The sequence below is a fragment of the Triplophysa rosa genome, linkage group LG2 (genome assembly GCF_024868665.1).
Source record: "Triplophysa rosa linkage group LG2, Trosa_1v2, whole genome shotgun sequence".
NCBI lineage: Eukaryota > Metazoa > Chordata > Actinopteri > Cypriniformes > Nemacheilidae > Triplophysa > Triplophysa rosa.
The window spans coordinates 10013674-10033755 of record NC_079891.1 but is presented as its reverse complement, the minus strand read 5'-3'; the positions used below and the strand labels follow the sequence as shown (position 1 = coordinate 10033755).

General features: G+C 44.3%; 1 protein-coding gene across 2 annotated transcripts in view; it reads left to right on the top strand.

Moving 5' to 3' along the window:
- snapc4 (small nuclear RNA activating complex, polypeptide 4) overlaps nt 1-20082 on the top strand; it is a 109974-nt gene that overhangs the window by 74635 nt on the left and 15257 nt on the right. For both annotated transcript variants that reach the window (XM_057358643.1, XM_057358652.1), the window contains 5 exons: nt 497-591; nt 5135-5217; nt 5302-5772; nt 5860-5946; nt 16003-16150. In XM_057358643.1, the coding sequence (XP_057214626.1) occupies nt 497-591; nt 5135-5217; nt 5302-5772; nt 5860-5946; nt 16003-16150 (884 nt within the window). The remainder of the gene's footprint in view (nt 1-496; nt 592-5134; nt 5218-5301; nt 5773-5859; nt 5947-16002; nt 16151-20082) is intronic.

The window sequence follows — 20082 nt, the reverse complement described above, 5'->3', positions numbered from 1 at the left end:
TCCCATTGTCCCAATCGAACCGTGCCCGGGCACGTTTGACTCCTAAAGCCCGGTTCAATTGACTAGAGTGAGTGCTTGCAACCACGCTCGGGCACGGTTCACTTACTGCGCCCTGGCCTGGTTGGAAGAGGTGGGCTGGAGCGTGGTTTGGTTTGGAAAGGGGGCAGTATGAGCACGGAACTGAAAGCATGACTTAAATTATGCGACTATCAATTCCTCCCCGAGATTCAGTTGTCAACGTAAAAAACATCTGATACACAGAACGCTTACATGTTCAGGCGTGTGTCGCCGTGGCCAAAACTACTACAGATATTAGGTTTGTCAAACATAATGCAACGCTGTGTGTAACGATCGGCTTTATGATAATAAAGTTATGTGAGGGACAATCGTGCTCGGGCACAGTTGAGAGCAACCAAGCTATATGTGAGTATGCCCTTAGAGTATTTACAACAATGTTCAAACTTGTAAAAATTAATTTTGCAATTTTTTTTCTCAGATATCTAGATTGTCTTCAAGAGAATGTGAAAAAGGGTCCTTGGAGCACAGAGGAGGTGGAACTGCTAAGACAAAAAGTTGAGAAATATGGTGTTGGTAAGTCATATTTTTAAAATTCATAGGTGGCCCTACTCACCTTAACATGTTTTGTTGGGTTCTGGTAAAAGCAGGATGTTCTTGTCAACTTCATTTTTCTGTTGCATACGTTTGTGGTTATAAACATTCTGAGGTGACATACAGGTTTGACGTCTTAATTACAGATGCCCTATTCCTCTAAGGTTAAAAAATACCGTAGTATCTAAGGCTTTTACTATGGTTTGTAGGGATGCTCCGATCAGGATTTTGCAATTGGTACAGAGTACCGATTTCTTGTCACCGTGATCGGCCTATACCGATTCCAATGTTTCAAGTTTTATATAACTGATATGTAAGCTCTCTGGTCAGATAAAGAGATGTGATCTTCAGATAAAGTGATAACGTGATGCCAGTGTTTTCCTGGGTCAAAAATGGTGTGGTGGCTGACGAACATGGTCATTCACAATTAAGAGTATCCTATTGGGAACTGCGAGCTCAATACTGACAATAAATACGTATGTTGGCTATGAAATTATCTGAGACAGATATGACCTGTCATTTTCACTATCCTTCTCTCTTGCCCTCTTTGCAAAATAAACTGTAGTTTTTCTACTGGCCTTTTCATTTGCCAGACCTGAGAAATATTTTGATATAATCATATCAGGGCATTTAAAAGTAAACTTCCCTTTTTAAAAGTAAACCATCCCTTTTCAAAAACTGCAGGTCTTATTTTGACCACATGCAATTAAATTACTAACAACAATTTGTGCTTTGTTCTGGTTTCACCTGTCTTTTGTCTAATTACAGAGCGTGCATTAGGGCTGGGCGGAATGACAACCGTAAGAGATTTTTCTATTCCGTGTATTCCGCGGAATGTAAATAAGTAGGCGTGGTTAACTCGGCGCTCTGCAAATTAGGCGCTATTCTGAAAAAAACTAATGAATTAATCCACCCGTAACAAATGAACGTATCAAACATTCTTTTGACCTTCTTTCAGTCTGTAGTTTAGTGATCCGCTCCAGTCCGGCGCTTCTCTCACCCGCAGTGCTCGTGCAGGGATCTGCGCCAGCATTTAAAAAAGCTCTCAACACGTATTTCAGAAGTCAGGTTGTTTTGAAAAGCTGTTAATAGTTTTATAAAGTTTAACTTCAGGCGAGCCAAGGTGAAACTTGTGTTGAAATGCGCGATGATGCTCGCGAGCGCGTGAGCGCTTTGATGTGACTCGCTTCTACCTCCAGTTTTGGGAGACGCGTGAGAAGTCACCAGAGACTTGCAGTGCAGAAACAAGCCAGAGAATAAACAAATAGAATTATAATGGGAGATTGTTTCATGATATATATAGTTACCGTGAAATAAAATTACTCATTCTGTGAAATAGATTTTTGGCCATTCCGCTCACCTCTAGCGTGCATAATTATTAGGTACATTGTTTTTCTGGTCATATTTTTTTATATATATTCATATTTCATATTCTTAAATAAATGCAGTTTACCCATCTCTGACATGAATCCGCGTCTCCGATCGCGGATAATGTTAGCTGTAACAGTTTGCTCTGGTCATTTCTCACAATGATGAGCCGACAAAGTTATTACAAAGCACGTTGTTTAATCTTGTCAGCGAAAGCTCCATCCATCACTATACCAGTTGACAATCACTTGAACTCCCGGGTGGTTTCACGAACTTATAAATAAAACCTCTAAAGCAGCTTACTCTCCTTTTCTCCGTCTGCTACTTTTCTCTCACATACGTGAATACCCCGCACTACTTTTCCCATCATTCACTACGGCCAGGACTACAAACCCCATGCTTCTTAAAGGGACAATGCCCATATTCCCGCAACACATGTCAGAAATAGTTTATCCACCTCTCAACAGTTTATGCACTTCCAGAAAACCATTAAGTATGGCCTACTTTAATATTAAAAGAATAACTAAAAGGGATATTTTTTGGGCCATGCCATGGCCTGTGGAAGGAGGGGCACGGGGCACGGCCCTCGAATGCCCCACCATAGCACCGGCGCTGGACTCATTATACCTGTAAAAGAAATGGTACCTAATGAGACTGGCGTGTTCGACTTTATTCAACGCTGAGCAGACCAATCAGCATATGACATTACCCACCGTTCCGCAAGACCATTTTGTTATGAAAGCATACAGTGTAGTCTGCTCTCACAGTGCCTGCACGTCATATGCCCATCGGTCAGCCCAACACAGAATGAAGTCACAGCCAGTTTAGAAACAAAGAGAGTCCAGGGGCTCTCTGCTCGCTCTTTCACATGACGTGACTGTGGTGCCAAATCATATACGTCCTCACACGGTGATGTGATCAAATAGCAATCGGTTTGTGAGATCGGCCAAGTTAGTGAGTGCCGTTTGAGTCATAAAATGTGATTATCGGATCTCCGGGCGATCGATCCAAGCATCCCTAATGGTTTCTGAGTAAGTACTATAGTGTACTAAAGTACTGATTATGTGGGCAAATGAAATATCACAGTTTTATAGTAACCGTCTCCCTAACTGTATCAAAATTGAACCGAACCACTAACATTTAAATTGATATATCACCATAGATTCTTTCAGGGACTTTAGAAATCTTTTGGAGTTCAAAGGGGCCGATAGCCCTGTGGTTAGCACGTCGACACATAGCCACGGGAACATATTTTATCAAGGGGTGCTGGGGCGGGGCTTGATGTTATGGGCGGTGCCTCAAAGGGGGATTTAAAAAAAACATCCCAATAATGCCTCAAAGGAAACTCACTTACAGATTAACATAGAAAATATGAATGAGGGATCATTACCTTGTGACTAGCACATTAGAGATAATGTCAATCTCTAATCACATTAGAGATAATGAGCTGACACGGGAGAAAACTTAATGCATATTACATAATCCGAAAATATTGGTTTAAGATATGAATGGGTTAGTTTAAAAGAAGACACTCCAAGCTTTCTTTAGACATATGTTTCTATGTTAAGTATTCGCAGTGTTTTTGTGACGCGTTTCAGAAGAATGTTCACGGAGATGGAGGTGGCTGAAAGCACAACCCTGTATATTTTCTTTATTTTACAAAACCACAACGTTTAGTTGTTATTGTTAGCATACACATATAAAAGTAGACCCTTTACACTTTCAAATGATTTCTTGCACATATATGTATGACCACAAATGATGCAGTATTTTAATTTTTTTCTGCTGCTATGAGAAAAAAACTAGAGAAAACAAGCCTGTGCGTTTCTCGACCCCTGGGGATTAAATGTAGAATTTAGCAGCTAAGACTGTAAAGTGTTTGAGAACTTTCAATTTCTGTATATTTCCTTCCTGTTAGACTGGTAGGAAGGACATATATATGAAATTATAATGGGCTTGAAAAGACTGTTTAAAGTTCACTTAAATTAAGTTTTTTTTAAAGCCTAATACATGTTAAAATTGATAGCTCTCAATTATACTGTAATGTTGAATGGCTAAAATTAATGTTAAAATCAGGCAGTCCATATTGTCGAGCCCTGCTTTCACATCATGCTGTCAATCCCTCTCTCTTTCTTGTGCAGAGTAAACCCTTAACCTTCATCATTGACATTCATTACTTAAAGACTAAAAGCTTTGTCCTTTATCTTATGCCAAATATTGGTTCAAATAGCAAACCTGTGTCAAGAGTGGATTGTTACACAAGTATTATTGCTGCGATTGTTTTATTACAAGACAAATTGACTAAGGGACAATCCCTTGACTAACCCTACACTTTTCTTCTGTTTAGCACGTTAACTTGAAGGGGTAGGGGTATCTCGATTCTCTTTTGGCTGGAGGGGTAGGAGGAAGGGCCATATAGCCCTTCAAACAAAGATATTTTGGGACCTCACGTCAAACTGAGGCCATATCCACACGAAGCCAGAGCTTTCCCCATCCGATCTTTTTTCCTTTTCACAGCGTCATCTCAAGAAATATCTGTGTACACATAACCACTAAACCGGCTCAAAATGATGTAGTATACACGCCAAATGTTGGTGTTGTTCATTAAGGGTGGATATGCGTGTATTAACTGAAAACGGAGATTACTGCTTAGTGTGATAAACGCTTAATATAACGCTTAACGTGTTTCCCCATTACCCGGCTCCTCTCCATCACAGATTCAGGTTTACAAGACAATTTTTCCTCAGTTTTTCAGTCAATACTCGCATTTCCCCCCTTCATGAATAACAACTTTTGCTACACAAAAACGGCTTGTGGTTTCATGGTTTGATCGATTTGAACAACCATAAGCACGCAAAACATAGGTATTTTGAGTTTGTGATAATGAATTTCTATGTAGAAAATGACTTGCTGCCCTCCTTCGTGACTTTGCGCATCATCAAAACCACGTCACTGCAAACAACCTATTGGGATTAGGCCTAAAACTCATGTAGATGAAAGTGTCATTCAATCTATTTACATGGGCAGTATGAAACAGGTCTTAGCCTTACTTCACAAAAAAACATTTGATAACCTGTTTTCAGACATTTTAATTGTTTCAGAATATAGTTTCTATTATTAACTCTTGATTTCTTTCTCTATTTTGTATCTTCTCTAGGCAAGTGGACTAAAATAGCTTCAGAGATCCCAAACCGTGTTGACTGCCAGTGCCTGAACAAGTGGAAGCAATTAAACCAAGCTGTAGGCTCATTTTGGTAGTTTGTCTGTAACCTTTTAAAGGACACAGTATAATAAATAACCTTTACAATGTTGTTATATATTTAGGGTCAGGGCAAAAAGAGAGAAAGACAACAAAAAACAGTTCAACAAAAAGCAAAGAGACAAAAGGTAATCCAGCATAAAATTAAACCGAAGATTGAAATCACTTCAAGCTCAGAGGATGAAACGCAAAGAAAAATTGAATATATGGATAGTGATGCTGAACCGGAGGTGCCTTCAGATGAAGATATGCCACAGGAAACACTTAACAAGGGCTACGTACAGCCAGACATGAAGGAATGGATTCCTGTAAATGCAACACCGCTGGTTTGTCCCGCAGGAACTGTCAGAACTATGTGGGTAAATTTATTCATCAATGAAGATGATCCAAATGGATCTAACAGTGGCCACAATTCATCTGAGAGCAGCATCTGTTCTCCAGTGACGTCGAGTCCAGTCCGAAACACCATCCTAGACTGTTTTGGAAACCTAAAGAGGATTTATGTGGGTCTAGATGCTACAGTCTTGCTGAACCAGGCAGGTATTTTTTATTACTTTTTTAAATTATATCAGTTTCAAGTATATGTCAGTGTTCTAACACTGAATCCTATTTCATGCATGTAGGCTGGCAATGAAAATGGCATGATAAAGGTGCCTGTGAGTGATGTTAAACACTTAATTCAATGGAAGGGAGCCTCTGTAATGAAAAAGGTACTGTACATTTTTCCCTATTTATCAATGACTACGTTTACATGCGCATCAATGATGCGATTATTTCCAATAATCAGAGTAAGAACTTAATCGCAGTAACATGTTTAAATGACATGAGAACACCTCTTTGCTCCCATTTACATGGAGGTTTTATAAGTCTGATTATTTGCTATAATACAAGCGATACTCTCGGGAACAGTAGGCGTGTGTTACTGGCTATCGTTTTAATATATTCGGGTGAATCGCGTCAAATGCAAAACACCGCAATGTGGACGAATTTGATGGTTATTCAGCGCCGTGATGAATATAGAAATATGATGGAAAATGTGTCTACAACGATGGTGTATGTTCATCGTGTTCGTGCTCTTTCTGTATGCTCATCGAGTTTGCGCTCTTTCTGTATGCTCATCGCGTTAGTGCTCTTTCTGTATGCTCATCGCGTTAGCGCTCTTTCTGTATGCTCATCGCGTTAGCGCTCTTTCTGTATGCTCATCGCGTTAGCGCTCTTTCTGTATGAAGGTAAGGAGCAGAGACCGCTGAATACAAGTTGTGTTGACGGTTAAACTTCAGGCTGTCATGTTTACTATGAATTTGCGCTTAAGGTGCGTGACAGAAGCACATGGGCAACTTGATCAGAGCAGCATAAATCCGATTAATGTGCTTACATGCATCATGCCTTCATATTGCTATTTAAACCTGGCGTACACCACGTATCGTACTTCGATTATGGCTACTGTGATTATGAGCTTAATCACATTATTTAAATCGAATGATTGCGTTTACATGAGGTAAAGTGTAATCGCAGTATTGCCAAAATCCTAATATAATCGCATTATGAGGGTGGATGTAAACGTACTCAATGTTTTGGCATTATCATATGGGACATTACATTAGGATTATTATTGACCAAGCTCATAAATGTTCATGAAAGTGCAGTACATCGATTGTTTTTATCAATCTTTCAAAAGTGCCAACTTTTAAAATTACCTTTATTAACCCTGGCCAGAAGCAAGTATAATGCGATAGACGCAAATCACTGAAACTGTTCACAAAGAACATGACACGATATTGCCAGAGCGCACCCCCGTGGGTGGCAAAACACTCAGCAAAATGACTGCTTACAATATCAGGAACATTACGCGCAAGATTTCAGTGTCCAGGAACACCTGATTCCTTTGTGAAAGTGAAAGTGTAGTAGAAGAGTAGTGAACACACGCACAGCAAGTCGTGAACACAAGTACACCCGGAGCAGTGGGCAGCTATCACTGCAGCGCCCGGGGAGCAAGTAGGGGTAAGGTGCTTTGCTCAAGGGCACCTCAGTCGTTTCACTCGCACCTGGCTTTGCATTTAAAACAATGTGAAATTTGTTCTGACTGGTTTACTAATTTCTCATTCAACGCACTCTACTCGTTTTAAAAATCCAAAATACTTAAAAACTAATAAATCAGACTATTTATGTAATAGTTTAATAAATAAGGACTTAAATTTTAATTACATGAGTTCTTTATTTACACAAAATATACATGCCTAACTATCTTTACAGTAAAATTCAGTAAAAGTCATCCTTTTTTTTTGCAGCAATAATGAACCCACTTATTTAAATACTGTTAGGTTAAGCTAAAGACCCGTTTACATTACAGAAAATAAAGCCGTGTTACCTCTATTCTTCATTTCTTTATTTTTTCTTTTCTTATTCTAACAATAAAAAAACAGATAAGAATACAGTTTAAGTATCAGACACATATGCAGTATTGGTTAGAGCTAACCATTTATTGGACAGAAATGCAGACTGCATCTGCTAGTGGGTTTACAGTTAAAGGCATGTTGTACTTCATTAATTTAGAGTGTGCGCTACAGGAAATAAGCCAAAGCTTAGATAAATATTAGATGCTTACTATTTCTCACAATTCGCTATAAATGTATTACCATGCCACGGCAACACCGTTTAAGAAATCAAAATCTGTTCACAATTTTTCATCTACAATGTCTTGGCATCATGTTTACCAAGTTTGGTGCCAATCGCATAAATCACCTAGGAGGAGTACTTAAAAGTTCATCACAACATTTTGCAAAATCCAAAATGGCAGACTTCCTGTTGGACAGAGCTAATGGGTGTCAGTGCGATAGTTGTTTGTGTCAATGAGCCTTTTGCCTCGGACTAATGGCCGAGGATTCTGACGTTTGTGCCAGGTTTCAAGCGTTCAAGAGTACAAACGTATGTATTCCCACTGGCAGCATGGCAAATTCTGCTGTTTTACTGTGAAACAGGAAGTACTTTTTGTACTCAAGTTGTGATTTGTACTAATGTAAAAAAAAAGCGATAGCCTTAAATAGTTTAAGTTCATCAAACTCAAAGTAATAAAGTTTACATTAGACTAAGCAAAAAACTAACATGATACAAAGAAATGATGACAAAACAGGAGGGAACTCTTAAGTGTATTGAAATACAACATTTACTTCACAAGATGTTTTCAAACATATAACAAAATCAGTGGGCTGTTCAAGTCCAAAAGTCCAAAATGTAACAATTAAATTGTATCAGACTTTTCACCAAATAAGTTAAGGCTGCACAAGGAGATGTTGAAAAATTAGTGAAAAAAACTGTATCAGTGCACCGACCCAAGACTTTGCAGACATCATCTTATCTTCAAATACAATGAAAACATCCACTGTGGTTAAAGAAAACGTTCAATGATTGTGACTGCTGCCTTCTGCACCTGGTCAGGATCCTTTTTCTAAATGCAGTGAAAAAATAGTGTACGAGTTGGTGTATGTGTTACGATCAACTCGTTCAAATTCGCAACAAAAAAGAGGGATCAGACAACAAAGTCTAATCAATAGAAATTATTTTCTTTTAATTTTAATTATTAACAGCAAAATCATCAAGATGAACAAAAGTCTAGGAATATTAAAGAAATAATAAATATAATACAAATTTAACTACATGATGTAAGAAAGGCAAAAGAAAAGAGAAAGTCAGTAAGGTCTTACATACTGTGCAACGGCCACTATTAAGAGAAGACTGTGCCTCAATGAGAGCGCCCCACATATCATAAAAGTTACTCATATTTAAATTTTCATAAATGACAATAAAGGTGTGAAGGATTGGAATAGTGTTTAGGAAACAGGATGTGTGCCCATGTAAAACACTGTAGTACTTTAATTTTGAATTAAATATCCAGGGGTGTATCAGCTTAATGTTCCAGAGCTTAATTTTGTTAATTTATATTAATATTTTTTATTATTATTACATAACAGTAAGGAAAGTTAAGGAAAGCTTAAATGTATAGTTCCCTTTCTGTCGGTCTCTCGACGTTGTGTCGAACCGACAGAATGGGGTTTGTCTTGAGAACCTATCATCTTCTGAGTATTTAGAAAAGGCCAATGAAAATTGGTGAATGAAATTTGCATGCCGGGCTCCTCCCCGGATGTCCGGGTATAAGAGGGAAGCCGGCGTGCTCATTCATTCACCTTTTGTTCTTCAGAGCCTAAGCATCTGATGAGCATCTCCAGATCTTCGCTGATCTTCCAGATCTTCGCTGGTCCTATCCTGCTGGAATCTACGACGTGGTGCAGCGGACGGTCCCTTCCTGCAGCGACTTTCCCCTGGGCGTCTCGGCAGTTCCAGAAGTGTCTGAGCAATATTTCCTTTTTTCTAAAAGAGCTAATTTCTCCAGCGTGGCATGTCCCACTGTTCTCTTGGGTGCGACGCACTCATTGAGGAAGGGGATGGACACGATGTCTGTCTCAGGTGTTTGGGTCTCCGGCACGCTGAGGCAGCCTTCGTGGATACATCCTGCCCGCACTGCGGGCGGATGCCTATCCAGACGTTGCGGTCACGGGTGTCGGTATTCTTTATGGATAAATCCACCACCTCGTCTGTTACCCGATCCGTGATGGCAGTGACTACGGCCCTGCCGCCCATTTCGGTTAACACCGGGGGTGATATGGGGATCACTGTGAACGTTAACCCGCCAGCCACAGGCTTACGGACCGTTCACGCCCCGTCTCGCTCGTCTGACCATCCCTCAAAAGACGGTCCTACCCCGTCTTGTTCCTCCGCCACGTACTCGGAAGTGTGTGACGAAGATGAGATGTCGATCACAGCATCGGAGGGCGATCTTTTGGCATCCGACCCCGACGATTCCTCGGAGCTCCTTCCCCCGGGGGGTAGAGCCCAGGAAGAGGCGGACGTTGAGATGTCAACCATGCTCTTCCGGGCCGCCGCGAGCATTGGGCTGCAGTGCACAGCACCGCCTTTACCCCAGCGCTCACGGTTGGATACGTGGTACCTGGGGTCTGAGTGCGGCTCCAAGCCGCGCCCAGCTCCGGTCCCGTTCTTCCCGGAGGTGCATGAGGAGCTGAGTAAGACTTGGAACGCGCCCCTCACAGCCCGTTCCAATCAGAAAGGCTCAGTCGCCCTTACTTCCCTCGATGGTGGGGCGGCCAGGGGCTATGTCGAGATCCCCCAGGTGGAGCGTGCTGTCGCGGTGCACCTATGCCCGCAGACAGCGGCCACCTGGAGGGCTCGGCCTAGACTCCCATCCAAGGCGTGTAAGTTTTCGGCATCGCTGGTGTCGAAGGCTTACATGGCTGCGGGCCAGGCCGCCTCCTCCCTCCACGCCATGGCCATCCTGCAGGTCCACCAGGCCAAGGCGTTGAAGGAGCTCCACGAGGGTAAGACCGACCCAACGGTTATGCAGGAACTCCGTACCGCCACTGATCTCGCTCTACGGGCGACTAAGGTGACGGCACGGGCCTTGGGTCGGGCGATGTCCACCATGGTGGTCCAAGAGAGGCACCTCTGGCTCAACCTTGCGCAGATGCGGGACGCTGAGAAGGTTCGCTTTCTCGACGCCCCCATCTCGCAGGGAGGGCTGTTTGGTGACACCGTTGAGGATTTCTCTCAGCAGTTCTCAACGGTGAAGAAGCAGACGGAGGCTATCAAGCACATCTTGCCCCGCCGTGACTCGGCCGTCGTCAGGCCTCCGAGATCCCGAGCGGCGTCTGCTTCCCGGCAGCCCCGGACCTCATCGACTCCGGATCCGGCTCCAGTGCCCCCTTCTCAGGCTGCCTCCCGGAGAAGGACGTCGAAGAGGAAACCGCCTCCCCGTCAGCAGCCGTCGCGGAAGCAGAAGCGGCCCTGACGGAGAGACCCCAGGGAGATTGAGAGTACCATCGGGCCCGATTCCAGCCATCACATCGCTGGATCGGAGAGGGACGGTTCCTGCCCCGTCCTTCCATCAGCTGGTCCCCCCCGGGGGGCCAGCGCCCACTTCCTCACGAAAGGAGCTTCCTCTCTCTCTGGGTATTCACAGCCGTTCCCACCCTCTGGTCGACGGTGGACGGCAACTCGACGTTGCGTCATGGCGAAGCGCAATGTCGAGTATAAACACTGGCCTTCAGCACTCTCAGACAGACAGTGCGTCGAGCCAGACAATCGCCAGGCAGGAAAAACAGCAGAGCCGATCTCCTCCCCGGGGGTCCGCCCTCGGCAAGGAATCCGTACTGCTAGCCATCGAACCACCCTCCGGGGGGACGATGAAGCAGATCACACCTCTAGTCCCCCTGTCACAGTTCCTGGGTGCCTGGTCTCAGCTTCCCAGACTGTCAGGTTGGCTGAGGAAGACGATCCGTCTCGGCTACGCGATTCAGTTCGCGAAACGTCCGCCCAAGTTCCGGGGCATCCTCTTTACCTCAGTCAGAGGCAGGGATGCCCCCGTGCTTCGGGCGGAGGTCGCCTCCCTTCTGGTGAAGGGAGCGATCGAGCCCGTCCCACTGGCCGAGATGTTCAGCGGGTTCTACAGCCCGTACTTCATTGTCCCCAAGAAAGGCGGGGGGTTGCGCCCTATCTTGGATCTGCGTGTTCTGAACAGGCACCTACACAAGCTGCCTTTCAGGATGGTCACGCAAAAGCGCATCCTGGCGTCGGTCAGGCGTCAGGATTGGTTCATGGCAATCGACCTGAAGGACGCGTACTTTCATGTCTCGATCCTCCCTCGACACCGGCCGTTCCTGCGGTTCGCGTTCGAGGGACAGGCATATCAGTACAGGGTCCTCCCCTTCGGTCTGTCCCTGTCTCCACGTGTCTTTACGAAGGTCGTGGAGGCCGCCCTTCTTCCCCTCAAGGAAGAAGGTGTGCGGATACTCAACTATCTCGACGACTGGCTTGTCTTGGCTCACTCGCGAGATCTGCTGTGTACACACAGGGACCTGGTGCTCCGGCACCTGGATCGGTTGGGGCTACAGGTCAACTGGGAAAAGAGCGAGCTCTCCCCCGCGCAGAGCATCTCCTTTCTCGGTATGGAACTCGACTCTGTCTCCATGACAGCACGACTGACTACAGAGCGTGCCCGGTCAGTGTTACGCTGCCTGAAGCATTTCAGGCAGCCGGCGGTCTCCCTGAAACATTTTCAGAGGCTCCTGGGGCACATGGCATCCTCGGCGGGGGTGGTCCCCCTCGGGTTGATGCACATGCGACCGCTCCAACACTGGCTACAGAGTCGGGTTCCTTGGAGAGCGTGGCACACCGGCAGCAGGCGTATGGTCATCACGTCCTTCTGCCGGCGCACCCTGACCCCTTGGTCGTCTATGGCCTTCCTACGGGAGGGGGTCCCCCTAGGGCAGGTATCAAGGCACGTCGTGGTAACGACGGATGCCTCCCTTCAGGGCTGGGGTGCTGTGTGCAACGGGCACGCAGTGTCGGGGCGGTGGACGGGCCCCCGCCTGCGTTGGCATATCAACTGCCTAGAGTTGTGGGCTGTGCTACTTGCACTGAAGAGGTTCCAACCCTTCGTGCAGGGCAGGCACGTGCTGGTCCGGTCGGACAGCACAGCTGCCGTGGCGTATATCAACCACCAGGGTGGCATTCGTTCACGGCAGCTAACACGACTCGCCCGACGCCTCCTCCTGTGGAGTCAGCAGGTGATCAGCTCCCTGCGAGCCATACACATCCCGGGCGACCTGAACCAGACAGCAGACCGGCTCTCTCGTCAGTGGTCACCTCGCGGAGAGTGGCGACTCCACCCTCACGCGGTTCAGCTCATATGGGAGCAGTTCGGCCGGGCGCAGGTGGACCTGTTTGCCTCCCCGGACTCCACCCATTGTCCGCTTTGGTACTCCCTGTCCGACGGTCCCCTCGGTACGGATGCCCTTGCGCACAGCTGGCCGCGGGACAAGAGGAAGTACGCCTTCCCCCCAGTGAGCCTCATTGCACAGACCCTGTGCAAGGTCAGGGAAGAGGAGCATCAAGTGCTACTAGTTGCGCCCTATTGGCCCAACCGGACTTGGTTCTCAGAGCTGGTGAGCCTGACAACAACTCCCCCCTGGCCGATTCCCTTGAGGAAGGACCTCCTTTCTCAGGGGAAGGGCACGTTTTGGCATCCCAGGCCAGACCTCTGGAGCCTCCATGTCTGGCCCCTGGACGGGACGAGGAGATCCTGAGCGACCTACCCCCGGCGGTGGTAGAGACCCTCATACAGGCTAGGGCTCCGGCCACTAGGAGACTGTATGCCTTCAAGTGGCGCATCTTCTCGTCTTGGTGCTCTTCTCACGGAGAAGACCCGCAGAGATGCTCGATCAGGTACGTACTGTCCTTTCTCCAGGAGAGACTTGAGAAGAACCTCTCCCCTTCCACACTGAAAGTGTATGTTGCCGCTATAGCCGCACATCACGACCCAGTTGCTGGTAAGTCTCTAGGGCAGCACGACCTGGTCACCAGGTTCCTGAGGGGCGCGAGACGGTTGAATCCGCCTCGCCCGCGCCCCGTACCCTCTTGGGACCTCGAAGTGGTCCTGGAGGGCCTCCAGAGGCCCCCCTTCGAGCCCCTAGGAGAGGCCGATCTTTCTCGCCTGTCGATAAAGACGGCCCTCCTGGTAGCGCTCGCCTCCTTCAAGAGGGTAGGGGACCTACAAGCATTCTCTGTGTCCTCGGGTTGCCTAGAATTCGGGCCTGGAGACTCTCACGTTATCCTGAGACCACGGCCCGGCTACGTGCCCAAGGTTCCCACCACTCCCTTCCGGGACCAGGTGGTGAACTTGCAGGCGCTCCCCACCGGGGAGGAAGACCCAACCCCTTCCGTGTTGTGTCCAGTACGCGCACTGCGCCTCTACTTGGACCGCACGCAGGGCTTCAGAAGCTCTGAGCAGCTCTTTGTCTGTTTTGGAGGTCAGCAGAAGGGGAGAGCTGTCTCCAAACAGAGACTGGCGCACTGGATCGTGGATGCCATATCCTTGGCATACCGGTCGCAAGATCGCCCCTGCCCCTTAGGAGTTAAGGCGCACTCCACTCGGGGTGTCGCCTCCTCGTGGGCACTGGCTCAGGGCGCCTCTCTGGCAGACATCTGCAGAGCTGCGGGTTGGGCTACGCCCAATACCTTCGCGAGGTTCTACAACCTCCGCGTTGAACCGGTGTCAGCCCGCGTCCTGCAGGGCAACAGGTAGGACCGGCAGCCGTTGGGCGTACGCCTGCGGAAGCCCTTCCCCCTTCGGGGGGAGCAGTGGCGATCCAGCCTCACTTCTTTCCCCTCGGGTAAAGAATAGGCATTCCATCCATCACTAAGCACCCTTCCAGGGGACAGGCTGGGCAGAGCAGCCCTGCCCCCTTAGGCCGGGGAACAGTTGAGTTATTCCACATAGCTCTAACCGGACCTAGTGCTCCAGACGTGGTAACCCCCCCTCCGTGGGCTGTTCCGTCTGATGTATCCTCATGAATGGTTCCCACCTTGGCAACCCATGACCTCCCCAGGTGGACTCCCACCTTGCGGTTAACTCCTGCAGTCCGCACATTTCTCCCATGAGTTCTCCCCTGATGGTGAGACCATGTGGTGTCTCCACTAATTCCTCCCTACGGTAGGTAGTGGCCTCTGCAGCGTTTTTCCCCCAGCGGGAATAATGCTTACCCAGTGGCCCGTACGGTGCCGGGCGGCTTCTCGCCATTTAGAGAATTAGGCCTCCGCCCGTGACGGCCGGCGTTAGGGGGCTTCCCAACTTTTTGTGGAAAGCTCTGGGTCCCCCTTCCTCTCCACTGGAAGGTCATAATTTCGCGCTAGCGTGTTCGTCTGACTCGCCCAGGCCAGTCAACGTCGCTCCGCAGAGATTGTGACGCGGCTCAGTGCTGTGGCGTTTTCCATAGGAACCCCATTCTGTCGGTTCGACACAACGTCGAGAGACCGACAGAAAGGGAACGTCTTGGTTACGGATGTAACCTCGGTTCCCTGATGGAGGGAACGAGACGTTGTGTCCCTCATGCCACAACACTGGCCGCCCACCCCAGCGGTCGGGGGAGGATGCTTTAGGCTCCTCAGACCAAAGGTGAATGAATGAGCACGCCGGCTTCCCTCTTATACCCGGACATCCGGGGAGGAGCCCGGCATGCAAATTTCATTCGCCAATTTTCATTGGCCTTTTCTAAATACTCAGAAGATGATAGGTTCTCAAGACAAACCCCATTCTGTCGGTTCGACACAACGTCTCGTTCCCTCCATCAGGGAACCGAGGTTACATCCGTAACCAAGACGTTCACCATAAAATTGAGGTTCTGTCAACATTTACTCAATATCATCATACCAAACACACAAAACGTTTGTTCAGCTTTGGAAAATATTGTTAATACTCTCATCATTTTGTCCATCCATTGAAAGCCTAGGGAATCAATATTTCGCTTGAAGAAGTAAATAAATACATACAGGTAGTTAATCCATATGAATAAAGCAGTTTTTCACAGATATCATTAACAAATTTAATTGAAGTTTGGGCTGAGGTTTGTTTATATGAAGCAAATACGTTTGACCTTCCATTTACAATATTTTCTGTGCTCTACAAGAGTGCATTTTCAATGTTTAAATGTGAATAAAAGCCTAATTCTGCTTAATATAATTTGTTTCTGAGTTAACATCACAAATATTTTTTGAGTGAAATTAACTTAAAAAAAAGTTTAGTGTTTTTCACTTATTGGTTTTACAGTGTAAGAATGAAGTACTTCTATATATATGGTTATTTTATTGTTTTGTGTTTTTTATATTGATGACATAAACATTTTCAAACCTTTTCACAAAAGGACAAAATGAAAGCTCCTGAAGAGAAAAGAAAAAGAAGGCAGGTACGGGACTGGTACAGCCTTAACTATGAACTCCTTCATGCAATCACCCCATGGATTGGTAACGTGATACTGCCTGTGCCAGCAAATAAAAAGATCATAAATGAAGGTACAGACCTTGTTTCATATGTCACGGCCCACATACCTGAACATGTTTTTTTATTATTATTAGCAGGCCTTGCAGAGAATCTGAACTTAATTTTTTGTTAAAGCTAGAGCTGTCAAACGATTAATCGCGAGTAATCGCATCCAGAACAAAAGTTTGTGTTTACATAATATTTATCTATGTACTGTGCATAATAATTTTGTATTTATAAATACAAACACATACACATGAATACATATTTAGGAAATATTTAAATATATTTATTTATATTTACCAATAATTGAAATTATAAATAAATGTTTATACATATTTTTCTTAAATATATGCATGTATGTGTATGTGTTAATAAAAACAAAATTATTATGCACAGCATACAGATATACATTATGTAAACACAAACTTTTATTCTGGATGCAATTAATCGTTTGACAGCCCTAGTTAAAACTTAATGTTTGCTATGATCGTTTTAATTGTTGCATGCTTTAACCCTTTGATGCACAAGCTATGGAAACCTCTTCTAATGCACAACATAGGTCTAAAATGACCCATATTCATTTTCCATGTTATTTCGAGTAGGCTGGGTGTTTTTTGTTTCTTTTGAAATTAATTTATTTCAGCATTTATTATTCCATGATCTATGACTATGATTTACATTTTTCCTAGGGTTTTGTGTCACTACATCAAGTTTACACACAAATGACCCACATGACAAAAATGACCCATGAGTACAATTGTGATAAAACAAAAGAATAAAGACAACATTTAGTAAGCATAGTTAATTAGAGCAGCGGTTCTCAATCCTGGTCCTCGCGAGAGATTTAAGATTTGCATAGTGACGGTTTGTGACCTTTGAATGGAACATCTCATTTGGAACTGGAATTATGGCAGAATATCCGGTGATGTTCACTTCGCAGGGCTCTTGCGGTCGTGTTGAACAAACCTCCGAACCATCTCAGATTGCCCACTCAGTGCTTAGATGCCTCACAAATGACAACTACACATTTGTGCCCTGAATCAGGACTAATAATGACCTCATCTCCCTCATCCTGTTCTTCATGCAGGATCTCTAAAACCATTTCAGCAGTTCATCTAAAATGAGTGCCATACTTACACTCTCAAAAAAGAAAATCAAAAGCACAAGAATATTTTCAAATGCGCATCAAACAGTTGATCAAGTATTTAATTGTATATTGTCACTGTTGGACAGAAACCCTGTATGTTCAAAACTGTCAATTAAAGGATGATCATTAGCAATGATTCATGACAAAAATAACAAAATATGGAGATACAAGGTTTCTGCCAGGCAGCAACAATATATACTTGTAATATTCTATTTAAACTTTTATTTTGTTGATATAACATTTGTTAGCTAAAGTACAATAGAATATGTGAACATCAAGCTAGCTAATTGTATTGGAAATGTTTCTCTTTCTTATTTAGTAATGGATTTCAAGGTCAAAGAAACCTTAGCCTAACATTCAAATATTATGTCCAGTTATCTTTCATAATTATCAAATATTTTCAGCGGTTAAAAACACACATCAATTACACAAAAGTAACTGTGCTGAGTTTGGAAGCGTGTAGCAGGTGAGGCGAAAATATGCAATATCAAAGGTTCCTATATCAGTCATTTTTGACTCGTGTGTAAAATTGATTTCGGGATACAAAAACTGTTTTGTTTATAAATTGAGAAAGGAAACATAAACATCACGTCACCTTGTAATTATAAAAATTTATCTGACATTTATGTTTTTCCCATATTCTTAGGCTGTAACAACATCACAATGTAATTTTATTCTTTGTTGTGTAAATTTTGAGACTATTTTGTAAGAAAACAAAGAGGTTTTATTTAGAAATGCCACATACACACTGCAAAGTTTCTGGAGTGATTTAAATGCAGAAGCTAGTCCTCTAAACCAGTGGTTCCCAGCCTTTTTTCCTTGGGGCCCCCCCACGTACATATATGACAATCGGTGCCCCCCCCAACCCTCGTGTGTGTGTGCGTGCGCACACATAATTGCTACTCAAACACACATATATAGATAGTACATATAAATAAATTAAATGAAATAATTGAATAATAAATTAAATGAAATGGTTAAATATGAGTAATATAAAAGATTTTAATTACATTTTTACTTGAATACTCAAATACATTTTCAAGTGATTTTTCAGGTTGTTTCAGTCTATTTTCATGTTTTTGTATGACCATACAGAGTATACTGAACGTTATGAAAGAACTGTTAAACATTAACATTGCTGTACTTGCATAACGAGATGTAGGCTACTGTCATTTACTGCGTATTTTTACAAGGTGTCTTTTCATTTTGCTTGGTTTCATGCTGTCGTTTACCAATTTCATTGTCTTGTCCTTCAATAAAACCTAAATTTACGTAGGTTTTGTCATAGCATATAAACTTATTCCTTTATTTCTGAGGAAGAATCACCACATTTACGTTTCTCTGCTATTTTTCCTTTTGATTTTTATGTTAACACGAACTTTGACGCCTGACAGAGGACGTTTCTCATGTGAGTCTCATAGCGAGAACAGCCAATGACAGTGCTTCTGGCTACTGCGAAGCCCATGTGAATGCAGATGGAGCCGGAAAAATTGAAATAATTATTTTATACAAGATATAACTTTTTTTGACTGCATTATCTTGGCATTGTAAGCACATGATTTTTTTTAAATCATACAAAAATATTTTTATTTAAAATGATTAGTGGAACATTTATGCCGCTATATTTAACCCCAAAGCATGTCAGCTCCCGCGCCCCTCATGTGAACTCTGGCGCCCCCCTAAGGGGGTCACGGACCCCAGGTTGGGAACCACTGCTCTAAACGATCGTTTCATGTGAGTACGGAACAGGCAGACACACTGGTAACCATGGCATTATTCTGGCGTCTCAGGTTTGAAAAAGTAAATATAACCCATTTGGTATCCGCTATTTTTGACTAAAGACTCCTTTTGTCCATCAATTTAAACTGAACTACCGCTGACAGACCTGTTGTTTTGTTAATGCTCGTAGGACTGCTTCACAGAGCGCTCTTGTTCAGTGTTGCCATGTTCATGTATTAATAAGCACTTTTATGCTTGTTGTTAGTCTTAGCTCATGAAGCTCGACACTTTAGGGCAGGAGTCTTCAACTAAAATTGCTTGAGGTCCAGTAAACAAACCCTCCTTGTCAGTCGAGGTCCGGACAATTAAATACCTAAAATCATGAATTGATGGTTTTTGGCAGACCAAAGAAATAAACATGTCTTTTCATAACTACACAACGGCATAACAATGGCTGACAACAATATAATGAAGGAAAATGTGCAAAATGCCCTAATCTCTAAAGCTGCACTGAACATACATTAATTTAAACATTAACAACTTTAATAGAAAACTAAAGTGTTGTTTTCTGCTGAACTGAGATGAACAAATAGCAGCATCAAGTTGCGACTGATCATCCTCTGATAACATTTCAGCTCTTCTTGTGGCTGTTGCAGCTGAAAGGGGGGTTTGTTTAATATTTTCTTTTAGTTCATGTCTTTATTATCCTTCTAAAAGTGTTTCACACGCAGACTCCATTCACTATTTTCCCATCAGTAAAGGGCTTGTTATGTTTTCCTAAGATCCACTGTATTCTTAGGGAACATTCGCTCGTTGTTGGGCGGTAAGTGAGTGAGGAAGGACCCGTGTAGATCGCTACTACTGGGCTTTGAGATAATATATTTTCCGTGTCCTTACCTCGGACTGCTGCGTGTAAGTTTCTTCAAAGTGTCTCTGTCTAATTTCATAATGCCGTTTAAAGTTTCCACTTTTGACAACCGCGACAGACTCCGAGCAAATGAGACAAACCGGTCTTGTGCATCTCGATGCAGGAAGAATAAATGCAAATCTCTCGGCCCATTCATCTCGGAAAACATGGTTTTCAGCGTCCTTTTC